The following is a 21543-nucleotide window of genomic DNA, read 5'->3' as shown; positions in this document are numbered from 1 at the left end:
AATGTTACATTTCTGGCCCATGTCCCCAGGTTCCTTCATTAACATATCACAGATGATTGCCTGTGTGGGACAGCAGGCCATCAGTGGCTCTCGAGTGCCAGACGGCTTTGAAAACAGGTCCTTGCCTCACTTTGAAAAACACTCAAAGGTAAGCAGTAGCAGATCAGGTAGAACTGTGAAGATCTCTTCATCTACACTTCCCTCCAAGGAACACAGACCTATTCAGATCAAAGACCATTGGCCAATTTCATGTGGAGTTTTATATATGTATTTTTTGCCATTTTATTAAGATACACTTCAGGCCGGGCACAGTGTCTCATGCCTGAAATGCTAGCACTTTGGGAGGCCAAGGCAAAAGGATTGCTTGAGGCCAGGAGTTCGTCTGGCCAACATAGCGAGACCCCATCTCTACAAATAAATAAACTTTAAATATATGTATACTTCATATGTAATTTATCCATGTAAGGCATATAGTTCAGTGACTGTTAATATATTCACAGAGCTGTGCAGCCATCACTACAATCTACTTTTAGAACATTTTCAGTGCCCAGAATGAAACCCTGTAGACATTAACAATGCATGGTTATGTTTTGGAGGTGGGCAGGTCTGGCCCACAGGAAGGATATCTTGAAGGTGTCATTTCCCAGGGAATGGGCAGGCAGCCTCCATCCACAGGGTGTCCTCTGAGGTCCTTGACTGCTTGCCTACTTTAAGGAGAGCATCCGGATCTTAGGTTTCCCTCTCCTGGGCCATTTGCCTGCCACTGGCACCAGCACCAGCCCTGGCTGGGCCCTCATTCTCCTTGTCCCCAGTATAAAGTATTTCTCCATAAGGAAAGGGCAAAGAAAGCCTGCCATTTCATGAGAATATACTGGCCAGGTATTTATAGTCTCAAGGTGGGGCATTTTCTGATTTGAGTGGATTTCAGAATCGTGGGCCTTGAACTTTTTTTGTTTGATTTTCTTTTTTCTACCTCTCTTTAGCTCCCAGCTGCCAAAGGCTTTGTGGCTAATAGCTTTTATTCCGGTTTGACACCAACTGAGTTTTTCTTCCACACAATGGCCGGCCGGGAAGGTCTAGTCGACACGGCTGTAAAGACAGCTGAAACGGGATACATGCAGGTAACCTGAAGAAATGTAGGCCATTAGCAACAGAGCAGGACAGAGCTCTGTGGGTTTTGACTATTGAGTGTTTGCACGTTTTGCACATGAGCTGTAATTTATCTAGTCTTGGGTTAAATTTAAAAGGAAAAAATTTAGAAAGGTAGATGCCCTGGAAATGAACAACCAAAAAAATGTAGTATGTTCCAAATCATCCTATGATGATCAAGACCAGGCCAGAGCCATGCATAGCAAAGCGTTGTTACAGGAGAACATGGCTGGAAGTACGTTGTGGGATATGTCATTCAATCTCAATAAGCCTCGCTTTACTAACACGTGACAATGAGGATTATTGCGAGGCCTCTGCCTCTCTCTTTGCAACTATTTATGTAGCTCATTATTAATATCATTCTAATTAACTCTAATGACCTATTCCAGTGCTTGCTACAGGGCTTGAATGCTTAGAAGGGAAGCATTTCCTCAGAGAGTGTATAGCTCTGAGATAATAGACTCTAGGGTACAGGGCTAAACTAGAGGCTTCTCAGCGTTTGTGCTTCTCAAACTTTACCACAAAAGTACCCCTAATGGCTGAGGAGTGAAAAATACGTCTTCTTGTGTTCTTCCATAAGACCACAGGCAAAAGATGTCTTTTCAATCCCTGTACTCTCCACTCAATAATTTAACTGTTTTTTGTTTTGTTTTGTTTTGTTTTTAAGTAACGTTTTTAACTACTTAAAACACCAGATAAAGTCAACACTACAAGTTGCTGGGCCACGAACTTGCTGTGGCTTTGGGTCTTCTCTTTCCCTACTGTGGAAGCATGGCCCTTTGCAAGCTGGAAAAGGGGTAGATAAACCAGAGATGTGAATGAGTGGGCCAGAACAAACACTGTGATTAGTGTGACAGTGGACACCTATTTCCAAGTCAGTAGACGCCTATTTCCATCATCTCTCCTGTACCTCGTGTATCATTGTCTGATACTTTTAATCATCTTTTTTGTGTGTCATCTGTGGAATACAATTAATCATCTTTCAATGGGAAATTGCCCTTCGGTGTGGGAGCATGCTGCTTTTGTCAGAAACCCAATAGACCGTGAAATACTTTTACCACTCTTGCCATAATGTGTGTTTTGACTTAATTTTTTTGTCTTTACTTTTTGAATTAGAGAGTATGACTTTGCCAGAGCAGTGTGTTAACGTAAACCAAATTAGTTCTGGCATAAGGGATTTTTTGTTTTGAAGTTGCCTAGAGGAAGATTTCTTTCTCTTTAATTCACTGAGCCACCATAGCATTGCTGGCTGGAGTGTTCAGCTGGTGGACGGTTCTCCCTAAGCAGCTTTGAGAAGTCATTGCTGCCTGCTGGTTCAGACACAATACTGTCCCTGTTCTCTCTTCTTCCCCCTCTGTCCCAGAAGAGGGCCTGCACCTGAACCTCTGTAATTCATATTGAAGTCTGCAGGGGTCCTGGCTTAAGTTCTGTTTAGAAATGCAAAGCTATTGCATTAATTTGTACCTTAGGGAGAAAGAGAAGGAAGGTAAAACAGCCTAGGAAAACAGTGTTTGCAGAGTCCTTTGTGGGTGATGCGGTTTAAATTGCATGTGTTCTAAAATACACTAAAATGCTGGAGGTTGGAGCATATTCCAAATCCCACTGCACAGGCTAGTAGGGCATTCTTGCTCTTGTTCTTGGGGTGAGAGGACTCTTTTTAAAGGGTTTCTAATAAAATATTTTTATGTGATTAAAGTGCTTGTAAACTTGAGACTCTTGAGTTGCAAATCTGATCCTCTCCCCATGTGACTAGTCTTCTCAAAGCAGCTGAGCTTTTTCCTCCTTTTCCTTTAGCGAAGGCTTGTCAAATCTCTTGAAGATCTTTGCTCCCAGTATGATCTGACAGTCCGAAGCTCTACTGGCGATATTATCCAGTTCATTTATGGAGGAGATGGCTTAGATCCTGCAGCTATGGAGGGAAAAGATGAACCTTTGGAGTTTAAAAGGGTTCTGGACAACATCAAAGTAAGATTTAGCATCATATCTGGGGTTAGAGTGTTTTTAAGGAAGTTTCTTTAGGATGGAAGTACCGTTTGGACTATCACTTGCAGTTAATAAATACTTCAGTATTTATAATCCCAAGCACTGGATTAGTATCTTTTTTCTTTGTGTTACTCTGTATAATTTTCCAATATTAAAAGGGAAGGGCCAGGCACAATGGCTTATGCCTGTGATCACAGCACTTTGGGAGGCCAAGGCAGGAGGATCACTTGAGGCCAGGAGTTTAAGACCAGCCTGGGCAACAAAGTGAGACCCCATCTCTATTAAAAAAAGAAAAAAAAATTTTTTTTTTTAATTTCCAATGTTTAAAGGAAAAAGGCCAGACACAGTGGCTTACACCTAGAGTCCTAGTAATTTGGGAGGCCAAGGCAGGAGAATCACTTGAGGCGAGAAGTTTGAGATCAGCCTGGGCAACAGAGTAAAAACTCTATCTCTAAAAAAATATTTTTTAAAGAATTAGCCAGAGATCGGGCAGATCACAAGATCAAGAGATCGAGACCATCCTGGCCAACATGGTGAAACCCCGTCTCTACTAAAGATACAAAAATTAGCTGGGTGTGGTGGTGCGTGCCTGTAATCCCAGCTACTTGGGAGGCTGAGGCAGGAGAATCGCTTGAACCAGGGAGTTGGAGGTTGCAATGAACCGAGATCGCACCACTGCACTCCAGCCTGGCGACAGAGCGAGATTCCGTCTCGGAAAAAAAAAAAAAAAAAAAAAAGAATTAGCCAGGGATTGTGGCATGCTCCTGAAGTTCCAGCTACTCAGGAGGCTGGGGCAGGTGAATCCTTAAGCCCAGGAATTTGAGGCCACAGTGAGCTGATCTCACCACTACATTCCAGCCTGGGTGACAGAGCAAGACGCTGTCTTAAAAAAAAAAAAAAAAAAAAGATGAGAAAAAAGTTATTTTCATATGAAAGTCTAGTGTTGGTAGTAATCAAATGCCAACAGAAGAGTGCTTTGTTTGGTTTCGCTCGTGTCAAGTAGAGCGTACTAGAGACCAGTTTTGTAAGTCATGGGTATTGAAAAGCACTCACACTTCACATATTTTGAGAGTATAACTTGGAACAACCTTTTTGGAGAGTAGTTGGACAATATCATTCTGAGTTTTAAATACATGTCCCTTTTGACCCAATAGTTTCCCTTACAGAAACTCCTTTTGTCCTCTAGAAATGGTCTAACTATGCCAAGAATGTTTTTTCCAGGCTGCTTACAGTAAAGGCAAACCATCAGTAGAGGATAGTTCAAATACATGATGGTCTGTCTATACAAAAGAATAATAATGCAGCCATTAAAACATTGAGTCAGCTTGGACTTAGCAGAGGAGAGGAAAAAAGAGGAAATTCTGCCGGGGCTCACACTTATAATCCTAGTTCTTTGGGAGGCCGAGGCGGGCAGATCACTTGAGGTCAGGAGTTCGAAACCAGCCTGGCCAACATGGTGAAACCCCGTCTCTACTAAAAATACAAAAAAATTAATCATACGTGGTGGCGCATGCCTGTAGTCCCAGCTACTTGGGAGGCTGAGGCAAGAGAATCACTTGAACCTGGGAGGCAGAGGTTGCAGTGAGCCAAAATGGCGCCATTGCACTCCAGCCTTGGCAATCCAGCAAGACTCCATCTCAAAAAAAAAAAAAAGAAATTTATGAGCTTCAGAAGTGGGAGAGTATTTTCACTCTTGAAATGTTTGAGTTTTTTAAATAACAGTTTGTATTTTTAATGTAAATCTGGTGGGGGGCAGCGGGGTGGCGAAGGCTGGGAAGTGATGGGACAACACCTGCTGAATAGCCCAGAAATTTTTGCGTAGGATGGAGTATCCATTTATCCAGTTTTCACCTTCACATGAAAGGTAGAGTCCACAATTTGTTTTGAAAGAAAAATCACAGGTTGCTAAAAGCTCACCCTGGGTAAGGTCATTTTATCCTTTGTAAGTTCTCTCATTTACTACCGCCCCGTCTCTGTGGCACCCACACATAATGTAATTTTCTTTTAATACTCGAGGCAGTCTTCCCGTGTCCGAGTGAGCCTGCTCTCAGCAAAAACGAGCTGATCCTGACCACAGAGTCCATCATGAAGAAGAGTGAGTTCCTCTGCTGCCAGGACAGCTTCCTGCAGGTGAGCTCTGCCAGGTGCTGGCTACTGCACCCAGCCTGGCTGTCGTAAAGAACTCTGTTTGCCAAGGGCTGGCAAGTGGATTTTATAAGCTAGGTTTTTGTTTTTTAAGGTGGGGTTGTTCCTTTGTTAGAAAGTTCAAGAATGGGCCAGGCGTGGTGGCTCATGCCTGTAATCCCAGCACTTTGGGAGGCCGAGGCAGGTGGATCACTTGAGGTCAGGAGTTTGAAACCAGATTGGCCAACACAGTGAGACCCTGTCTCTATTAAAAATACAAAAATTAGCCGGGCGTGGTGGCGGACACCTGTACTCCCAGCTCGGGAGGCTGAGGCAGGAGAATCGCTTGAACCTGGAAGGCGGAGGTTGCAGTACGCCGGGATGGCACCACTGCACTTCAGCCTGGGCAACAGAGCAAGATGCCATTCTCAAAAAAAAAAAAAAAAAAAAATGATGGGCAGTCATTCAAAAATGGCCAAGGCAAAATCTCACCAGCCAACATGCAGAATTTATCTCATGACTTTCTTAGTTTATGTCCTTCACTCAAGCCATTTCCCTATTAGAAGAAAAATGTTTTTTTCCCCTTTTAGAAGAAAAATGCTGATCTTGTTTGAGCCCTGTCCCTAACACCAGCCTACTTATCCTGTGAGCCAACTCTTCCCTCAATCATTCTGAATCCCAATAATTATTAGTACTAGTAGTCTTGTTTTGATACCGTTTATTTTAAACTGCTCTTTCTTTTGCTATATTGTGGATCAAAAATCCATTGAATCAGCCTTTTCTCTTCTTCCAGGGAGCTGTTACCTTGATACCCTCTTAAGGTTTTTTGGCTCGTTTGTTTTTTGTTTTTTTTATGGTTCTGACCTGCTCAGGCAGCTCCTTCATGTTTATAATCATGGTTAGGATCAAAAGCAAAGGGATACAGAAATCAGTAAATGGTTTCCTTTGTGTACTAAATAGTAATTCAAATGTGGCACAAGATCAGCAGCCAAAGAAGAATGTATCTCTTTCAGTAGATCAAAAATAAGAACAGTCAGTGAAGCTTAAATAAGAATATTTGTGTTAAGGAAGCTCCTCGCTTCTTGTGTTCATGTGTCAAGGTGTGAAAGGTGAAAAAGAGACTCTTCCAGATTTTAAAATCAAGAATGTGGCAAGGCTGGGTGCCTTTGTCTGTTTTTCCCCTCCAAAGGCTTTCTTATTCTTTTTTTTTAACTAACAAATTAGAGTTGTAATTTGGTTTTTCTTCACGCTCATGTTTACGTATTTATCTGTTTGTCCTCAAAGACGTTAACTGAGACAGGTTATGAGAGTTATAACGAGGTAACGTACTTAGCATGCTGTGAACGCCAACAGAAAGGGCCCACTCCAGCAGCACCCCAGCATTTGCCAGTGCCAGAAAGAGCAGGTTTCTGTCCCGGTTCTGGCAAACACTGCTTTGCTTTGGACGGGTTCCTTTCTTGCCCTTGAAAAGGTTTAACACAGGTGACCTCCTATCCGGCAGCATTTGTTTATTCAGTGAGCATTGGTTTAGCCCTCACCATATGTCACACAGTCCACAGATCCTGGGGATGCAAGGATGACTAAACATGTCCTTGCCACCGGCAGCTCACAATCTGATAAGCTCAGATTTGCCGAGAGGGTCCAAAATCCACTGGCCAGAACAGATGTGTCTGAGCCCGTGAAATGTTCTCCAGCCCTAGCCCATATCAGGGCTGAGGTGACAGAGGCACTCCTGAGTGGCATTGAGCCCAGGTCCCTGCCAGAGGAGAATGCCCGTGCTCATAGGCCTGCTGTGGAGCATGAGACGCTAACTTCTGGTTAATCGTGTGATGAATTGCCTGCCAATAGCCATGTTGTGAGTTTGTTCCCTCTAGTGTGCATGGGTTGACTCAGTGTGAATTGTTAGCAGATTGTTTCAGTTTTCATTTCCAAAAAGTGAGCTGTTTTTCTTTTTTTATTTTTAAACCTAATTTCCAGAACCTTTGTGTAGGGAAAGTCATTCAGCAAACCCACAGGAAGTGTGTCCATTGAGGTGAAAGCTGAGCTATGTCATTCCCAGTGCCTAAGCTGGCAGATTGTTTTAGGTGTGTTATTTTTACTCCCTATGTGTGCACAGTCCCTTGCAGATGAAAACCTTCTGGGTCTAAGGCTGGCCTTAGGTTCTGCTCCTGTTTTTCCTGTGCCAACAGGTAAGGCAGCTTTTAACAACTGGTGATCAAATGGCAACATCTGGGCCAAGATGGCTTTCGGGACCTTTCTCAAAAGTACCCAGCCACTGCCAGGCAAAGCCCCCTCTTATACTGAATATATAGAGGAAAAATTCAGTGGCAGCAAGTGCAAATGCCTTTGAATATTCTGTTAGAGCCATGCCAGGAGAGGTTGTCTCACTGCCCTCTCCAGCTTTATTTTTCATCTCTGGTTTGCAAAAGGTAACTGTATCTGAAAACACGGTGTCAGACTCATCATTAATAACAAGGAATCAGGAGAGTTTCTCTTTAAAAAGAGTTTCTTGAGAACTCTAAAGTTCTTGCGAATTAATAAAAGTGGTGTTTTTTGTTTTTTTTTTTCTGAGACAGAGTCTCACTCTGTCTCCCAGGCTAGAGTGCAGTGGCACGATCTCAGCTCACTGCAACCTCTGCCTCCTGGGTTCAAGTGATTCTCCTGCCTCAGCCTCCCAAATAGCTGGGACTACAGGCGCGTGCCACCATGCCCAGCTAATTTTTGTATTTTTAATAGAGATGGGATTTCACCATGTTGGCCAGGCTGGTCTCCAACTCCTGACCTCAGGTGATCCACCCGCCTCAGCCTCCCAAAGTGCTGGGATTACAGGCGTGAGCTACCGCACCCAGCTGGTAAAACTTCTTAAATAAAAAGCCCTTTCTATGTAGAATAATGATTGGGCTGCAGGGTCACCCTCCGTGGGCCTCTGCACTTTCTCAGTGGGAAGAAAGAGAGTGGGCCAACACAGGCAGTCATGAGAAAGCAGTATTCATGGGAACTGACGGCCAGGAGGTGATGGGCCCCTGAGGTAGCCCCTTGGCTGCCTGGGCTCCTGGGAGACAGACGGAATTTCCCAGTGGGCAAAGATTACATTGAAGAAACCCCTGTTCAGAGAAAAGACTTTGAAGAAAGCATCTGACTTCATGGAGAGGTTGGTTGCCTTGGCCAAGCGCTGACCTCATTCAGGCCTTCAGTGCCTTCTGCTCTAGTGTGGTGGGGCTAACGCCATGCCACCTCACAGGGAGGTCTTGCCAAGCTGGGCAGCAGCTGGCTGGGAAAGGCATAAGACCATGTGGACACAGATGCTAAGGCTATTTTAACAAGAACATAAAGTTCTAGCGGTTTGCTTGTAGAAAGGGTAGTAACTAGAAATGGCTAGTTAGGAGGCTAATGAGATTTCTTTTTGCAAGGTTAGGATAGAATGGGGCTAGGAAGTCTTAAGCTGTCTGTGAGTACCTTATAGGATTTTATTTTTGCAAAAATGGGCTCTTGGTTCAGGCTTAGGCATTTTCAGCCATGTAATAGGCTGAGTGGACTTTGGGCAGGGCATGCTGGCCTTCTCTCTGGGGGACCCTCAGCCTACCGCAGAATCAAGAAACGGAACCTCACGAGGCTTCTCGGCCACCACAGTATGCAGCCTGCCCTCAAACTGCTTGTCCTCCGTGTGTGGGTGTCTGTACTCATCCAGACACACAGAGCAGCTGGATGCCTGCATTTGGCCAGAGTGCCATTCAAGCTTACCGCCACTGTGATTTCCTTGCTGCTACAAAGGAGGGGCAGTCTATCTCCTCTTCCCCATATTCTCAGAGACTATCCTGTCCCTGGGCCACACCAGAGCAGCCAATGCCAGCTCCCAGGATGGCAGGATAATGGCCTCTGGAGGATGGTTGCTACTGCATGGCAGGTGCCATCACCTCACCCTGAGAATTTCTTTAAGAGCCAGTCGATAGCCCTTGATGATTGACCCACTGTGAGCAGGATGTTAACCGCTCCTCTGTAAGTGCTTCTTCCCTGTGAGCACTCCCCAGGAGAACGTGCTGGCTGATCCTGGCTTTAGGAGTGGTGGTGGGCTAGGTCTATTTCACAGACACACTGTAAATCCTAAAACAGATAGTTTTACCCATTTGAGTGGTTGCCAGAAAACCTGAATCAGGGCTGTAGTCTCTAGCCCTGCCCTGATCTTCCACCTGTGTATTTTTCACCTTCTTCTTGATCTACTTGCTCATCCTCCCAGGGCTGAGAGTGCTATTCTTAAATATAGTGGGAATCGCAGTATGTGCTGATGCTTCACATCTGGCTTTGACAGTGGTTTCCAGGAATCCTTACAGACTTCTGATTGTGTGTGAGAAGACAGCGTAGGCCTAGGCCTGTGGGGAGAGGTGGTTACCAGAGGGGAAAAGATAAGCTGGGTTTGGGGAGTGTTTTCTTTGAAATGAAGGTAAGCTCAAAGTGTGTTTGAAATGCATTTACTGTCAACAAAGCTGTGCTTTAGTTGGTAGTATTTAAACTGATCATAATACCTTCAGAAGAAACCATCAAAAATTAATCTATAGAAGAAGAGTGTAAATGCTTCAGTTGTACCTGTTCTGAGCTGTGTTATAGCCCTCGTGACACGTGGGAGAGCAAGAACGAAGGCTCCCACACACTTTGTGGGCTCTGTAGATAGTGCCATGAGAGCAGTTGGAGGAGAAGGCCTTAGAGACACATTAACCAATGGAGTGTGTGTCTGGGGTTTGGACAGTGTGGTGTGTTCTTTGGAAAACCACTTTGTAGTAGAAGCAGTATCCAGATTGGGTCCTTTATACTATATATTAAGCTAACACTAAAATATGATGGACTTGTCATATACAACTGAGGTTTATGAAATATGTCATCTGCATGACTGTGAAACTTACAAATGATGTTTGTTGTGTAATCTTTCAGGAAATAAAAAAATTCATTAAGGGGGTCTCTGAGAAGATCAAGAAAACCAGAGATAAATATGGCATCAATGATAACGGCACAACAGAGGTAACATTCCTCCAAGACGCATTAGAACCCCAAGCTGTTTGCAGGTGCCGCCGGCCCTAACTCTGTGCTTGGCTTGTATTCTCGCAGCCCCGTGTGCTGTACCAGCTGGACCGCATCACCCCCACCCAAGTAGAAAAGTTTCTGGAGACCTGTAGGGACAAGTACATGAGGTAGGGATGCTTTTGTCTTAGACTGACGGTCATCTACATAGGTCTCATGTATCCCTTCTGTTTCCCCATGTGTACAAAACCCTGCACCAGCTCACTTGTTAACTGCCAGTATTTGATCAGATTCTGTCACATTTTCTCTAGGGGTCTGATGAATTGCCAGGCTGAATGCTCCAAGATACGGAAATAATTGCAAGGAAATTTCTTAGTGTCTTCTTCCCACGGGGAAACTGCTAATGAATATGGCAGATGCCACTGCTCTGTTTGCCATCAGTACCATTTGTTAGCAGACCACTTAGATTTTCTGCATCCATTACATGCTGACCACAAGTAGCCATGCAGAATTGAGTTGCACTGCTGGCCCCTCTCTGACCATTACTTTCCCCTGTCTGCACCTATTTCTGGTCTATGCCAGGCTTTTTCTCTGTCACAAACATACCCTTCCCAACCCTAATAGCATCTATATTCTCTGTTGAAAGGTGATAACCAGAAGCCTCTCCCCAGCAGTTTTGCTGAACTTTTCTTTGGCATGCTGCGTTCTCATCCATACCTTTGCCTTCTAGGGCACAGATGGAGCCAGGTTCTGCAGTGGGTGCTCTGTGTGCCCAGAGCATTGGTGAGCCAGGCACCCAGATGACCCTGAAGACTTTCCACTTTGCAGGCGTGGCCTCCATGAATATCACCCTGGGCGTGCCCCGGATTAAAGAGATCATCAACGCTTCCAAGGCCATCAGGTGCCTGCTTTCATTTCCCTCTTGTTCCACACATGCCTGTCCTGTTTCTTGAGAAACAATGATCCTCGTGTCACATGCATATGTGTGATATCCTCATAGGACTGTGTCTCAAACTCTGGGTGGCATGCTTGTTGTGTTAATCCTATTTTGGTTTTTAAAAAAGCCACTCAAGAAAAAGTCTAAACCGGATACAGTCAAAATAGAAGCAATGGTTTTGTTATGGCCACAAGTAACATGAAGAGAGAAAATGTTAAAAATGACTGGAAAAATTGGAGCAATGTGTCAGTGGAGATTTCATCCTTTTGATGTCATTATTCCAGCCTAACTAGGCCTGACTGAAGTGTCTGCCACTTGCCCTGTGGTCATATTCTGTGAGCCCCTGGTGATTTCATGATGGGATTTCTAGTTGATCTAAGGCTAGAAGAAATAGAAATGTATTACAATGCCTTTGATGACAAAAATAATGATTTTTGCCTATGACCTATATTTAACAAAATGATAATACATAGCATTAAATGAAAGATAGTCGGCTGGGCGCAATGGCTCACGCCTGTAATCCCAGCACTTTGGGAGGCTGAGGCGGGCAGATCACGAGGTCAGGAGATGGAGACCATCCTGGCTAACATGGTGAAACTCCGTCTCTACTAAAAATACAAAAAATTAGCTGGGCGTGGTGGCAAGCGCCTGTAGTCCCAGCTACTCCAGAGGCTGAGGCAGGGGAATGGCATGAACCTGGGAGGCGGAGCTTGCTCAGTAAACTGGGGTTGCTAGTAACATTATGATTCTAAATAGCACTTGGGTTTAACAAAGCAGTGGTCTTCAAACAGGCTCCTCCCTTGTGCTAGTGCCATTTTTCCTTTGCTTCTCAACAGCACTCCAATTATCACAGCACAGCTAGACAAGGATGACGACGCAGATTATGCTCGCCTCGTGAAAGGGAGAATTGAGAAAACCCTCTTGGGAGAGGTAAGAAGAAATCCCTATTGATAACAAGAAAACTAGCTCAGCAATGTTGCAGGGAAGTGTAAAAATCAGCTGCCATCTATTGACCAGCCTGTGGCGTCCACACTACTCTAGCTCTTCAAAAAAAGCAAGCAGTCGCGTGCTCTTAGGAAAGGGGAAAGCGGCTGATTAACACTCTGATCTTTTGACACTCCAGATTTCCGAGTATATTGAAGAAGTGTTTCTTCCTGATGACTGCTTTATTCTCGTCAAGCTCTCCCTGGAACGGATTAGGCTTCTGAGACTGGAAGTGAGTCACATAATTAAATGTAGAGAGGAAGTCATCCTGTTAGTCCCAAGATAGGTACTGATAAACTAGGGCAAGAGCTAAGCAAGACAGAGGAAGCATTGCAGAAGCTTCTGTTTGGTTTCTGGTTTTTGTGATTCTGTTGTCCCCTCACATTTTCTTTCTAAACCTGACCTTGATACAAATATACCCATCTAAAGACACACAGAAAATTAGTTGAAATTTTGTGCAGACCACAATACCAGTTCACCGTGACACGGTATTATGGTAAGTGGTCTTGTTGTCCCTCTTCCCAGTGTCTAGAAGGACTCTAGGGCTGGCTGTGTCTTACTCATCTGTGGGTCCCCAGCGCCCAGCATGGCAGCTAGCCCAGGAAGTTCAGTAAATGTTTTTAGTTGGGGAGATTAACCTGGCTTCTTAAACTGGCACGCATGGGTAATAGGCACCAGTTGAAAGATGATCAGCCTTTCTCACAAACAGACCAACTTGGGATGCAAACTGAGTAACTTCCCGACACCCTTTTCTTTCTGTCGGGTAGTTAAGGCTATACTAGCCCTTAAAACACATTCTCTCAGCTCGTTCTCTCACGCATCAAGTTCATGTCACCTATATAACAGTTGACTCTGAAATGCAGCAACCCGCACTCCAGTTTGGGGATTTCTGTAGCCTGTCTCTTGCTGCCTGCCTTGTGGCTCCTTTGCAGAAGAGATGAGTTGTATCCAGGAACGTAGCACATGAACCATTGTGAAAGTGTCAGGTAAAGGGGAGGCCCCACGGAAGCTTTTAATTAGCCTGGCCTCCAACCTCCAGCCTCCCTAGAGCTTCCCACAGAGGCTGCGTGTGTTGCCATGAACTGAGCATGAATTTTCAAGGGCAAATATTTTGTTGTGGATGAAAAAAACTACTCTTTTTATGAATAAAGCACAGATATATATACACACATAGTACATAAAACAGATATGTAGTATGTCTATGGTATTAATTTCATGGTGCGGGTGGGGGCTGCTTAGAACAAACCTGACTAAAAGGACTTCTTAGAGGGGCAATAATAAAATAAACGAAGAAAAACACTGGAATCAGTAACACCTACACCTGGCCATGTTGCAGGTGAATGCTGAGACAGTGCGATATTCCATCTGCACATCCAAGCTCCGTGTGAAGCCCGGCGACGTGGCTGTTCACGGTGAGGCTGTGGTGTGTGTTACCCCCAGAGAGAACAGCAAGAGCTCCATGTACTACGTGCTGCAGTTCCTAAAAGAGGATCTCCCCAAGGTGAAACAGCAGTCGCTTCTCATGGAGACCCAGCATCTCCCTGTGGTGTGACACCCAGGGCTGGGACCTAAGGGCTTTGTCACTTAGTCCCATTTCTTCATTTCTTCTTGGCCTTATCCCCAAGGAGTTAGTCTGTTAGATTCCTCTCTGTTCTATCAAAAAACTGACGTTAGGATGAGGTGCAGTCCCCTGAGCAACTTCTGTTCTCCCTTATCCCTAAAACTAGCTCTAGTGTGTCACAGATGACCACTGCTGAAAGCTGGGGTGATCAAGGTGATCAGCCCAGGGCATGGCTCACCCCGTCCTCACAGCTTTCTCTGTCTCTGAATCCAGGTGGTGGTGCAGGGCATTCCAGAGGTGTCCAGAGCTGTCATCCACATTGACGAGCAGAGTGGAAAGGAGAAGTACAAGCTTCTGGTGGAAGGTGATAACCTGCGGGCAGTCATGGCCACACACGGTGTGAAGGGCACCCGAACCACCTCCAATAACACCTATGAGGTACCACTCAGCCCACAGGGTCGCCTTAGGGTTAGGCTGTCTTCCTTGTGCCATCTGCAGGCCTTCCACTGGCTCCCAGCATACTTCTTTTTTTTTTTTTTGAGATGGTGTCTTGCTCTGTTGCCCAGGCTGGAGTGCAGTGGCGTGATCTCTGCTCACTGCAAGCTCTGCCTCCCGGGTTCACGCCATTCTCCTGCCTCAGCCTCCTGAGTAGCTGGGACTACAGGCACCCACCACCACGCCTGGCTAATTTTTTTTTTTTTTTTTTTGTATTTTTAGTAGAAATGGGGTTTTACCATGTTAGCCAGGATGGTCTCGATCTCCTGACCTCGTGATCCACCTGCCTCGGCCTCCCAAAGTGCTGGGATTACAGGCATGAGCCACTGTGCCCGGCCTCCCAGCATACTTCTCTGACCATCCCATTTGCCCTGGGTCTACAACTAAAAATTGCCCAGAAATCTATTTCTGGAAAACGGCACAGGGTTTGCTTTGAACCTGCAGGGCAGAGGAGGAAGTGGAGAGAATTTGCAGTGGCTTCCCAGAAGGGGCTGCTTCTGCTCATTCCTGGTTCTCTGTAGGTGGAGAAAACTCTGGGCATCGAGGCTGCCCGGACAACGATCATCAATGAAATCCAGTACACCATGGTGAACCACGGCATGAGCATCGACAGGAGGCACGTGATGCTGCTCTCCGACCTCATGACCTACAAGGTATGTGGGCAGGAGGCCCCCGGGCTACCTGGGCATCCCAAAACTCACTTTCAGGAGAATAAGCCTGTGGAGTTTCTAAGACATGTAGAATACGCTGCTGTGAGACCATCATAGAGAGAAAATAAGATGTGAACATTGCTCAAAAACCAAAGTATGCTGGTCAGGCTGAGTGTCCTGGTGAAATCCCAATATGAGAGTTACAGCCTTATGGCAAACTCACACCCAGTCGGTAGAGTGAAGAGAGCTGGAGCTTGGTTCCGTCCTCATCCTGAATGTCATCCATCCTAAAGCAAAATTAGCCACTGCCAAAGCCCAGAGAGTCCCATGGCAAGTTGAGGTGTTTCTTTCTTATTAAACCCATCCATCACTCTTCTGTAGCCATTCCCAGGAAAGAATAAGTTAACATGATCTCAAGTTGGGGGCGGGAGGCTGAGGTGGCTTGGTTGTTTTGATTTTTTTTCTCTCTTTTCCAAAAAAAAAGTATTTCCCCCTAGCTGTGCCTTAGGGCAGCAGGTTTTCATAAGGCTTCCCCAAACAAGTCGATAGTATATTACAGAATATTTAGAAACCAGGTGAGGGAAATGGCCCATTTCCTACCACCCTGAGGCTGTCAGTTTGACATCTTCTGTGAAGTCCTCTTCTTTGTGCATCTTTTACTTTAGTCGCAGGAAACTGTGTGCATGCAGTTTTTGTTCTGACTTTTTGTTTAACATCACAAATATTTTCCATCTTGTTTCATGGTTTTAATAAATATACTTTTTAAATTATGGCACAATATTCCTTTGAGTAGAATTACCTAAATTTAATTATCTTCATACTTGAGGTTTTTACATTCTTTTTATTTTTAGTTCTTTGAGCCATAAGAAATCTCTTCGGAAATACTCCCCTTTTTTAAAGTTAGTCTCTGAATTCTAGTTCTCAATTCTTCTTTGTTCTGATGGCATCTGGATGCGAGTGTGAAGTTCCATGTTGCCAATGATTGACCACCTCAGTGGGACATAGAGGGCAGACACATAGCTCCCCAGGGCCTTTCAAACACCTGACGTTGGGTCTTGGAGGATTTTTGTTGATTATACTGAAGGTGCACCGTGCTTTGGTTTCGAGCTTTTGCCATTGCTGTGAGTACCACCGTGACTCTTTCTCCCTTGACACAGGGTGAAGTCCTGGGCATCACTAGGTTTGGCCTGGCCAAGATGAAGGAGAGTGTGCTGATGCTGGCCTCCTTTGAGAAGACGGCTGACCATCTCTTTGACGCTGCCTACTTCGGGCAGAAGGACTCTGTGTGTGGTAGGTTTGATGTTTCTATGAACAGCATCAAAGGCCTTTACTATTTACGACTTAGACCATGGCTAGGCTTCTAAGGGAATGAAAAAAACTGAGTGGCAGAGCGTTTATTTTTTCAAGAATAATGTCATAGATCACGAATTGGAACTGCTGGATCTTTTATCTCCAAAGCCTGACTGTAGCATCCTGCATCCCCGTTTACATCTGTTGGATGACTTCCCTGTGTCAGAACAGATGATTTTTGGTCCACGAAGCAAAGAGCAACCCTGGGTGTGTAAGAATTTTTCTAGCCCTTGACTTTGTAGTCAGCCACACTGATCCTGACCCCTGTGTGTGACACCAGGGCTGACAGGAGGGGGTACTGGCTGGGCACTGGGCAGAGCAGAGTGTCCTACTGTCCTTGGGAGGTGGCCATCGATGCCTGCTGAGCCCCTGTGCCAGGCACTATATGTGCCAAGTATCTCAACCCACCCGTGGGGTGTGGATATTAAGCCCTTTGACAAGTCAGAAGACCAAGGTGACCTCACTTGCTGTCGAGTCTACCAGCAGAGTCTTGCTCTGCGCCATGCCTCATCCCCGCCACTCGACAAAACATGGCTTTATGGGGCTGTGCTGGCCTGGGGGAGAGGGAGCACGAGGGGAATTCTCCCCAGTGTCTGGCTTCCCTGCCTCTTCTGTGAGACCAGCACTGACTACTGAGCTTTGCTCGAGCCTTTCTGATTCCCTGCAGGCCTGGGGTGGGAGCTGGTAAGGGGCTGGGGTTCGAGAGGGCCAGCAACCTGCCCCGGGCACACGCCAGCTCACGCAGGGATTCCAAGTCTGGCTGCTGTTTCCAGGCCAGAGCTCTGCTTCCCAGTAGCCCTTTGCTCTCTCACCTCCTGCTCTTGTACAGATTGGCATCATTAGAGTATATGCCTATTTTTTGCCTCTAAGATTAACTCTTTCTGTTTTCAAAAGAGACAGGGATTGGAGATGGAGGGAAAGAAATATTACATAATTCTCTAAGATAAAGAAGGGTGAGAGCCGGGCATGGTGTTGCTATCGTCCCAGCTACTCGGGAGGCTGAGGCAGGACGATCACTTGAGCCCAGGAGTTTGAGGCCAGCCTGGGCAAAATAATGAGAACTCGTGTCTATTTAAATATTTTTAAAATTAAAAAACAAGCGTGGGCCGGGCGTGATGGCTCACGCCTGTAATCCCAGCACTTTGGGAAGCCAAGGCGGGTGGATCACGAGGTCAGGAGTTCAAGACCAACTTGGCCAAGATGGTGAGACCCCATCTCTACAAAAAAAAAATACAAAAATTAGCCGGGCACGGTGGCAGGCGCCTGTAATCCCAGCTACTCGGGAGGCTGAGGCAGGAGAATCTCTTGCACCTGGGAGGCAGAGGTTGCAGTAAGCGGAGATCGCACCACTGCACTCTAGCCTGAGCAATAGAGCAGGACTCCGTCTCAAAAAAAAAAAAAAAAAACGAGCATGAAGGGAAAGAAAAAGGAGCAGCAGTTAGAGTGGGGCAAGAGGGAGGTACATGGAAGACTGGAAGAAGGCCCAAGGCCAAGAGAAGAGCAAGTCGGCCTGACAACAGGGCTGAGACCCAGCACTCAAGCCTGACACCTGGAAACCGGGCCTTTGCTGCAGCTCTGCAGCCCCACACACCACCACCTTTCTCTACCACCAACTTCCTTGACTGCCTGGCACTGCCACCCCACCCCCAATTTGAAGTTTCCCCTCCTCCTGGTCCTTCAGCACATTGTAACCCAGTGTTCGCCCTCATTGCATGTTGGTCTTTAATTTAGTCGTTTGCCTCTCCAGTTCCTTGTTAGCACAAAGTCTACAACACAGTAGCCATTTGCTTGCTCATCGTAGACTCAAGCCTTATGCCAGGTTGACGTGGGGCTTGGAGAAAGAATCTGCACCACCCCCTTGATCCTGTAACTCTATCAGTGCCCTGCCTTCTGGGTGTTTCTCATCAGGGCTGTAGATCATCAAGGCTCAGATGCTCTTAAGCCTGGCCTGGCCCTTTCCCCTGAGCACAGCTAACAGCTGCCTACTGCAGTTTCCAAGGGGATTGTATTCTGCTCACTACTGTCCCAGTCGTTTGCTTTTCTTGGAGGCTCTAAGTTAAGGAAGCACTGGGTGGCAAACTTAGAGTTTCCTGAGCATCCTTCAGTATTCTTGCTAAGTTGTGTTCTCAAAGGCAGGGCCCTCCCAGGATGCCTTTGGCTCAGGTGGGAGAGGAGAACTGGAGGAGCTGACTGTCTCCAACAAGCTCCTGGGCTATGAGCAAGCACTGCCCTTCCCTGAAAGCGCAGAATCCCCCTGTCTGCACTCCACAGCCATGCTTTTTAGATGGGAAGGAAAGGGATTTGCCAAAGTTCAGTCAGTTGATGTGGAGTGGCGCTGGGACTCACATCCTAATTTTCTGACACTTAAGCCAATAGTCTTTCTTCCTGAAAACCTACCTTGTGTTTAGAGGCTCTCTGATGTTCATTCTGGTTGGTTTCAGGGGTGTCTGAGTGCATCATCATGGGAATCCCAATGAACATTGGAACCGGGCTCTTCAAGCTGCTTCACAAGGCCGACAGGGACCCAAACCCTCCCAAGAGGCCCCTGATCTTCGACACAAATGAATTCCACATCCCCCTTGTCACATAGTCCAAGGGAAGAGGGGACCATGCCTGACCTTGACTCCTTGTCCTGTCTCCAGCTGATGTGAAGAGTTTTGTGCTCCCTGGGACAGGGGTCCTGAGGTCCCCACCTATGCCAGCAATCAGAGAAGCCCCCTTGACATCCCCAGGAGCAGCTTCTCCTCTGATAGGGCGCAGCTCACACCAGTGACCCTGACTGTGCCACACTGCTCGGGAGAGCTGCGGGTTTTATTGTTTGCTTGCTTGAAACCTAATCCATAGACAGCCCCACAGCTCCTGCACACCCTGCCTCCCTGGACTTAAGGCCCAGCCAGGTGTCATGATCCATCCCAGCTCACTGCATACATCCATTGGCTCCCCATGGTGTCTTCACACCTGACGGTGAGCCAGGCCTGAGCCCCGCACAGGCCAGGGCACGTTCTTGGATTTTCCATTCCTTGGTCATGCTGGAATCTCTCAATGTGACATACTCATGTAAATATTGTTACTATTATTTATTTGTTCCATTTGAGGGATTTGGAATTTTTGTTATTTTAGTTTTATTTTTGAAACCAAGCATCTATAGAAACCAAGAAAGTCAGCATGTAAGCATCACTGGAAAAACTGGTTTAAGCAAATAGAGCCGTCTGGGATTTGCAACTGAGCTGCAACTGTCATGAGGCCCAGGCAGCTCTGTAACATATTCTATAGATGCCCTGGCTACCCTGTTGTTTTCGTCTACCTCAGACCCCTATCATGGGGCTCTAACCCTGTGACAAGAGCCAAACCCATTCTCCATGGCCTATGGAAGCCACACTGGAGTTTGGGGCCTGCTGCAATGGGGATGAGATGGTTTTTTGTAGAATTATACTTAGGTTCCTTGGATGATCTCTAGTTGATTTTTTAAGTTCTGAGTTGATGCTGTTAAGGTACCCGGGGTAGCCATTGGTTCTTGGATCTGTGTTAGAATGAGTGCTTTCCCTTCCTACTGATGTGATTGTGGATTAGGAATTCTTGACCTGAGTGATTTTTGGCCAGTGGTTGGGTTTAAAATTCTATTAAAATTTGTAGTTTGGGCTGGGTGCTATGGCTCACACCTATAATCCCAGCACTTTGGGAGGCTGAGGAGGGCAGATCGCTTGAGCCCAGGAGTTCAAGAGCAGCCTGGGTAACATGACGAAACCCCATCTCTACAAAGAATACAAAAATTAGCCAGGCATGGTGGCGCATGCCTGTAGTCCCTGCTACTGGGGAGGCTGAGGCGGAAGGTTCACTTGAGCCTGGGAGGTGGAGGTTGTAGTGAGCCAAGATCGTGCCACTACACTCCAGCCTGGGCAACAAAGCAAGACCTTGTCTCAAAAAAAAAAAAGAAAAGAAAAAAAATTAAGCGTAAAAAAAAATTAGTTTTTATAAAAAATTATAGTTTGACCTTTTGATTTCCCTGCATCTACAAGGTAGACCTATTAACTTCTCTTGGGGTATCAGTGATGTGAAAAAAATGCCATTTTTCTTAAAGTTACCCCCCCCCCCTTTATCTTTGAATTGAGCTAGAGCCCCGTTTAGGACAAAGGATTAAGTTCATTAATGAACACTAATTCAGGGCTTCTACTTGAGACTCCACCGAGATCACCAGTTCCCATGTAACCTGGGAAGAGCCATAAAGGGGTACCCCCCCACCCCAACTGCCCTCCTGGAAGCGTGCCTGGGAAGTAAGCTGTAGGCCTGATCCAAGCCAGGACTACTGGGATCCGTGCGAAGGCCAGGGGAGGGTAGAATTGAATCATGGGAGGGAACTCCGGCACCTGTTTTCTTCTGCGGGTGACGCACACTTTAAATGGAAGAGAGGTTGTGGCTATAACTTGTGGCTGGGAATAATAAAGATGGCACCGCCAAGGAGCCTCATCTTGCTTGAGCGAGTACTCAGTTGGGCGCTGCAGAGTCTGGAGTCTGTGTGAGACGTGTGTGATTGTGATAGGTGCGGATCAGTGTATAGCACTTGGGAACAAGGCAGACCTTGGAGCAGAATGGTTATGTGAGGGATCACATCACCCATGGGAAGTCATACATCCTGGAGGTGCTGTTCCTCCTCCTGGAACTGCCAGCCTTGCTAGGACTATCAACATCAACAGCATTGCCTGGTAAACCCTACTGTCTGTGCTCCCCACTGTGTCCCATGACTGGTGTTAAAATTCTCCCTACTTTGATCATCTGCCCTGCCCAGGCCTTGGGCTTTATGCCAGCACAGAGCTCAAAGGCCAGGTAGCAGCACATCCTCAAGCATGAGAGCTCAAAGGGTTACATTTGAGTCTCTGTACCTGCTTGGAAGAAATAAAAATACGTGTGAATTCCATCTCATCCATGAACAGTTACATATTCTTGACTAGCAGTCTGTCCAGTTCTTTGCCGTTTTTATGTCTTTTTTACAAGGGAGATTAAAATAGCTCCTGACTCAGTTACAGCCCCCTGCTGTGTTCAGCACTTTAGGGATGGGAGAGACATTCTGGACTCTTTCAGTATATATATGTGTCAGTTAAACTATGGTGCCATGTTTCTATTTCAGGGTTTATCCATGTGTATTCGCATTGATTCATGTCTGATTGAACCTGACATTGTATGTTTACTGTTCTTGATTTTTGCTGTCTGTTGGCAGACCTCTTTATTTTTCAACCAAAACCCAAGAGAGGAAATATTTGCGTTACCTAAAACTATAGCAGAATCATCCTTGTGGGTTGTGAAAA

At 46.1% G+C, this 21543-nt stretch overlaps 1 protein-coding gene across 1 annotated transcript in view; it reads left to right on the top strand.

Moving 5' to 3' along the window:
• Positions 1 to 21160, top strand: part of POLR3A (RNA polymerase III subunit A) — a 58948-nt gene extending 37788 nt beyond the window's left edge. The window contains exons 18-31 of the mRNA XM_030797605.1: positions 30 to 148; positions 984 to 1121; positions 2944 to 3114; positions 5149 to 5262; positions 10180 to 10266; positions 10354 to 10436; positions 10997 to 11167; positions 12040 to 12133; positions 12327 to 12419; positions 13524 to 13688; positions 14022 to 14186; positions 14765 to 14896; positions 16051 to 16183; positions 18685 to 21160. Of these exons, the coding sequence (XP_030653465.1) occupies positions 30 to 148; positions 984 to 1121; positions 2944 to 3114; positions 5149 to 5262; positions 10180 to 10266; positions 10354 to 10436; positions 10997 to 11167; positions 12040 to 12133; positions 12327 to 12419; positions 13524 to 13688; positions 14022 to 14186; positions 14765 to 14896; positions 16051 to 16183; positions 18685 to 18833 (1814 nt within the window). The 3' untranslated portion in view covers positions 18834 to 21160. The remainder of the gene's footprint in view (positions 1 to 29; positions 149 to 983; positions 1122 to 2943; positions 3115 to 5148; positions 5263 to 10179; positions 10267 to 10353; positions 10437 to 10996; positions 11168 to 12039; positions 12134 to 12326; positions 12420 to 13523; positions 13689 to 14021; positions 14187 to 14764; positions 14897 to 16050; positions 16184 to 18684) is intronic.
• Positions 21161 to 21543: the final 383 nt, after the last annotated feature.

The sequence above is a fragment of the Nomascus leucogenys genome, chromosome 18, assembly GCF_006542625.1.
Source record: "Nomascus leucogenys isolate Asia chromosome 18, Asia_NLE_v1, whole genome shotgun sequence".
Classification (NCBI taxonomy): Eukaryota; Metazoa; Chordata; class Mammalia; order Primates; family Hylobatidae; genus Nomascus; species Nomascus leucogenys.
The sequence above is the reverse complement of the archived record's forward strand: the minus strand, read 5'-3'. Positions and strand labels throughout refer to the sequence as shown.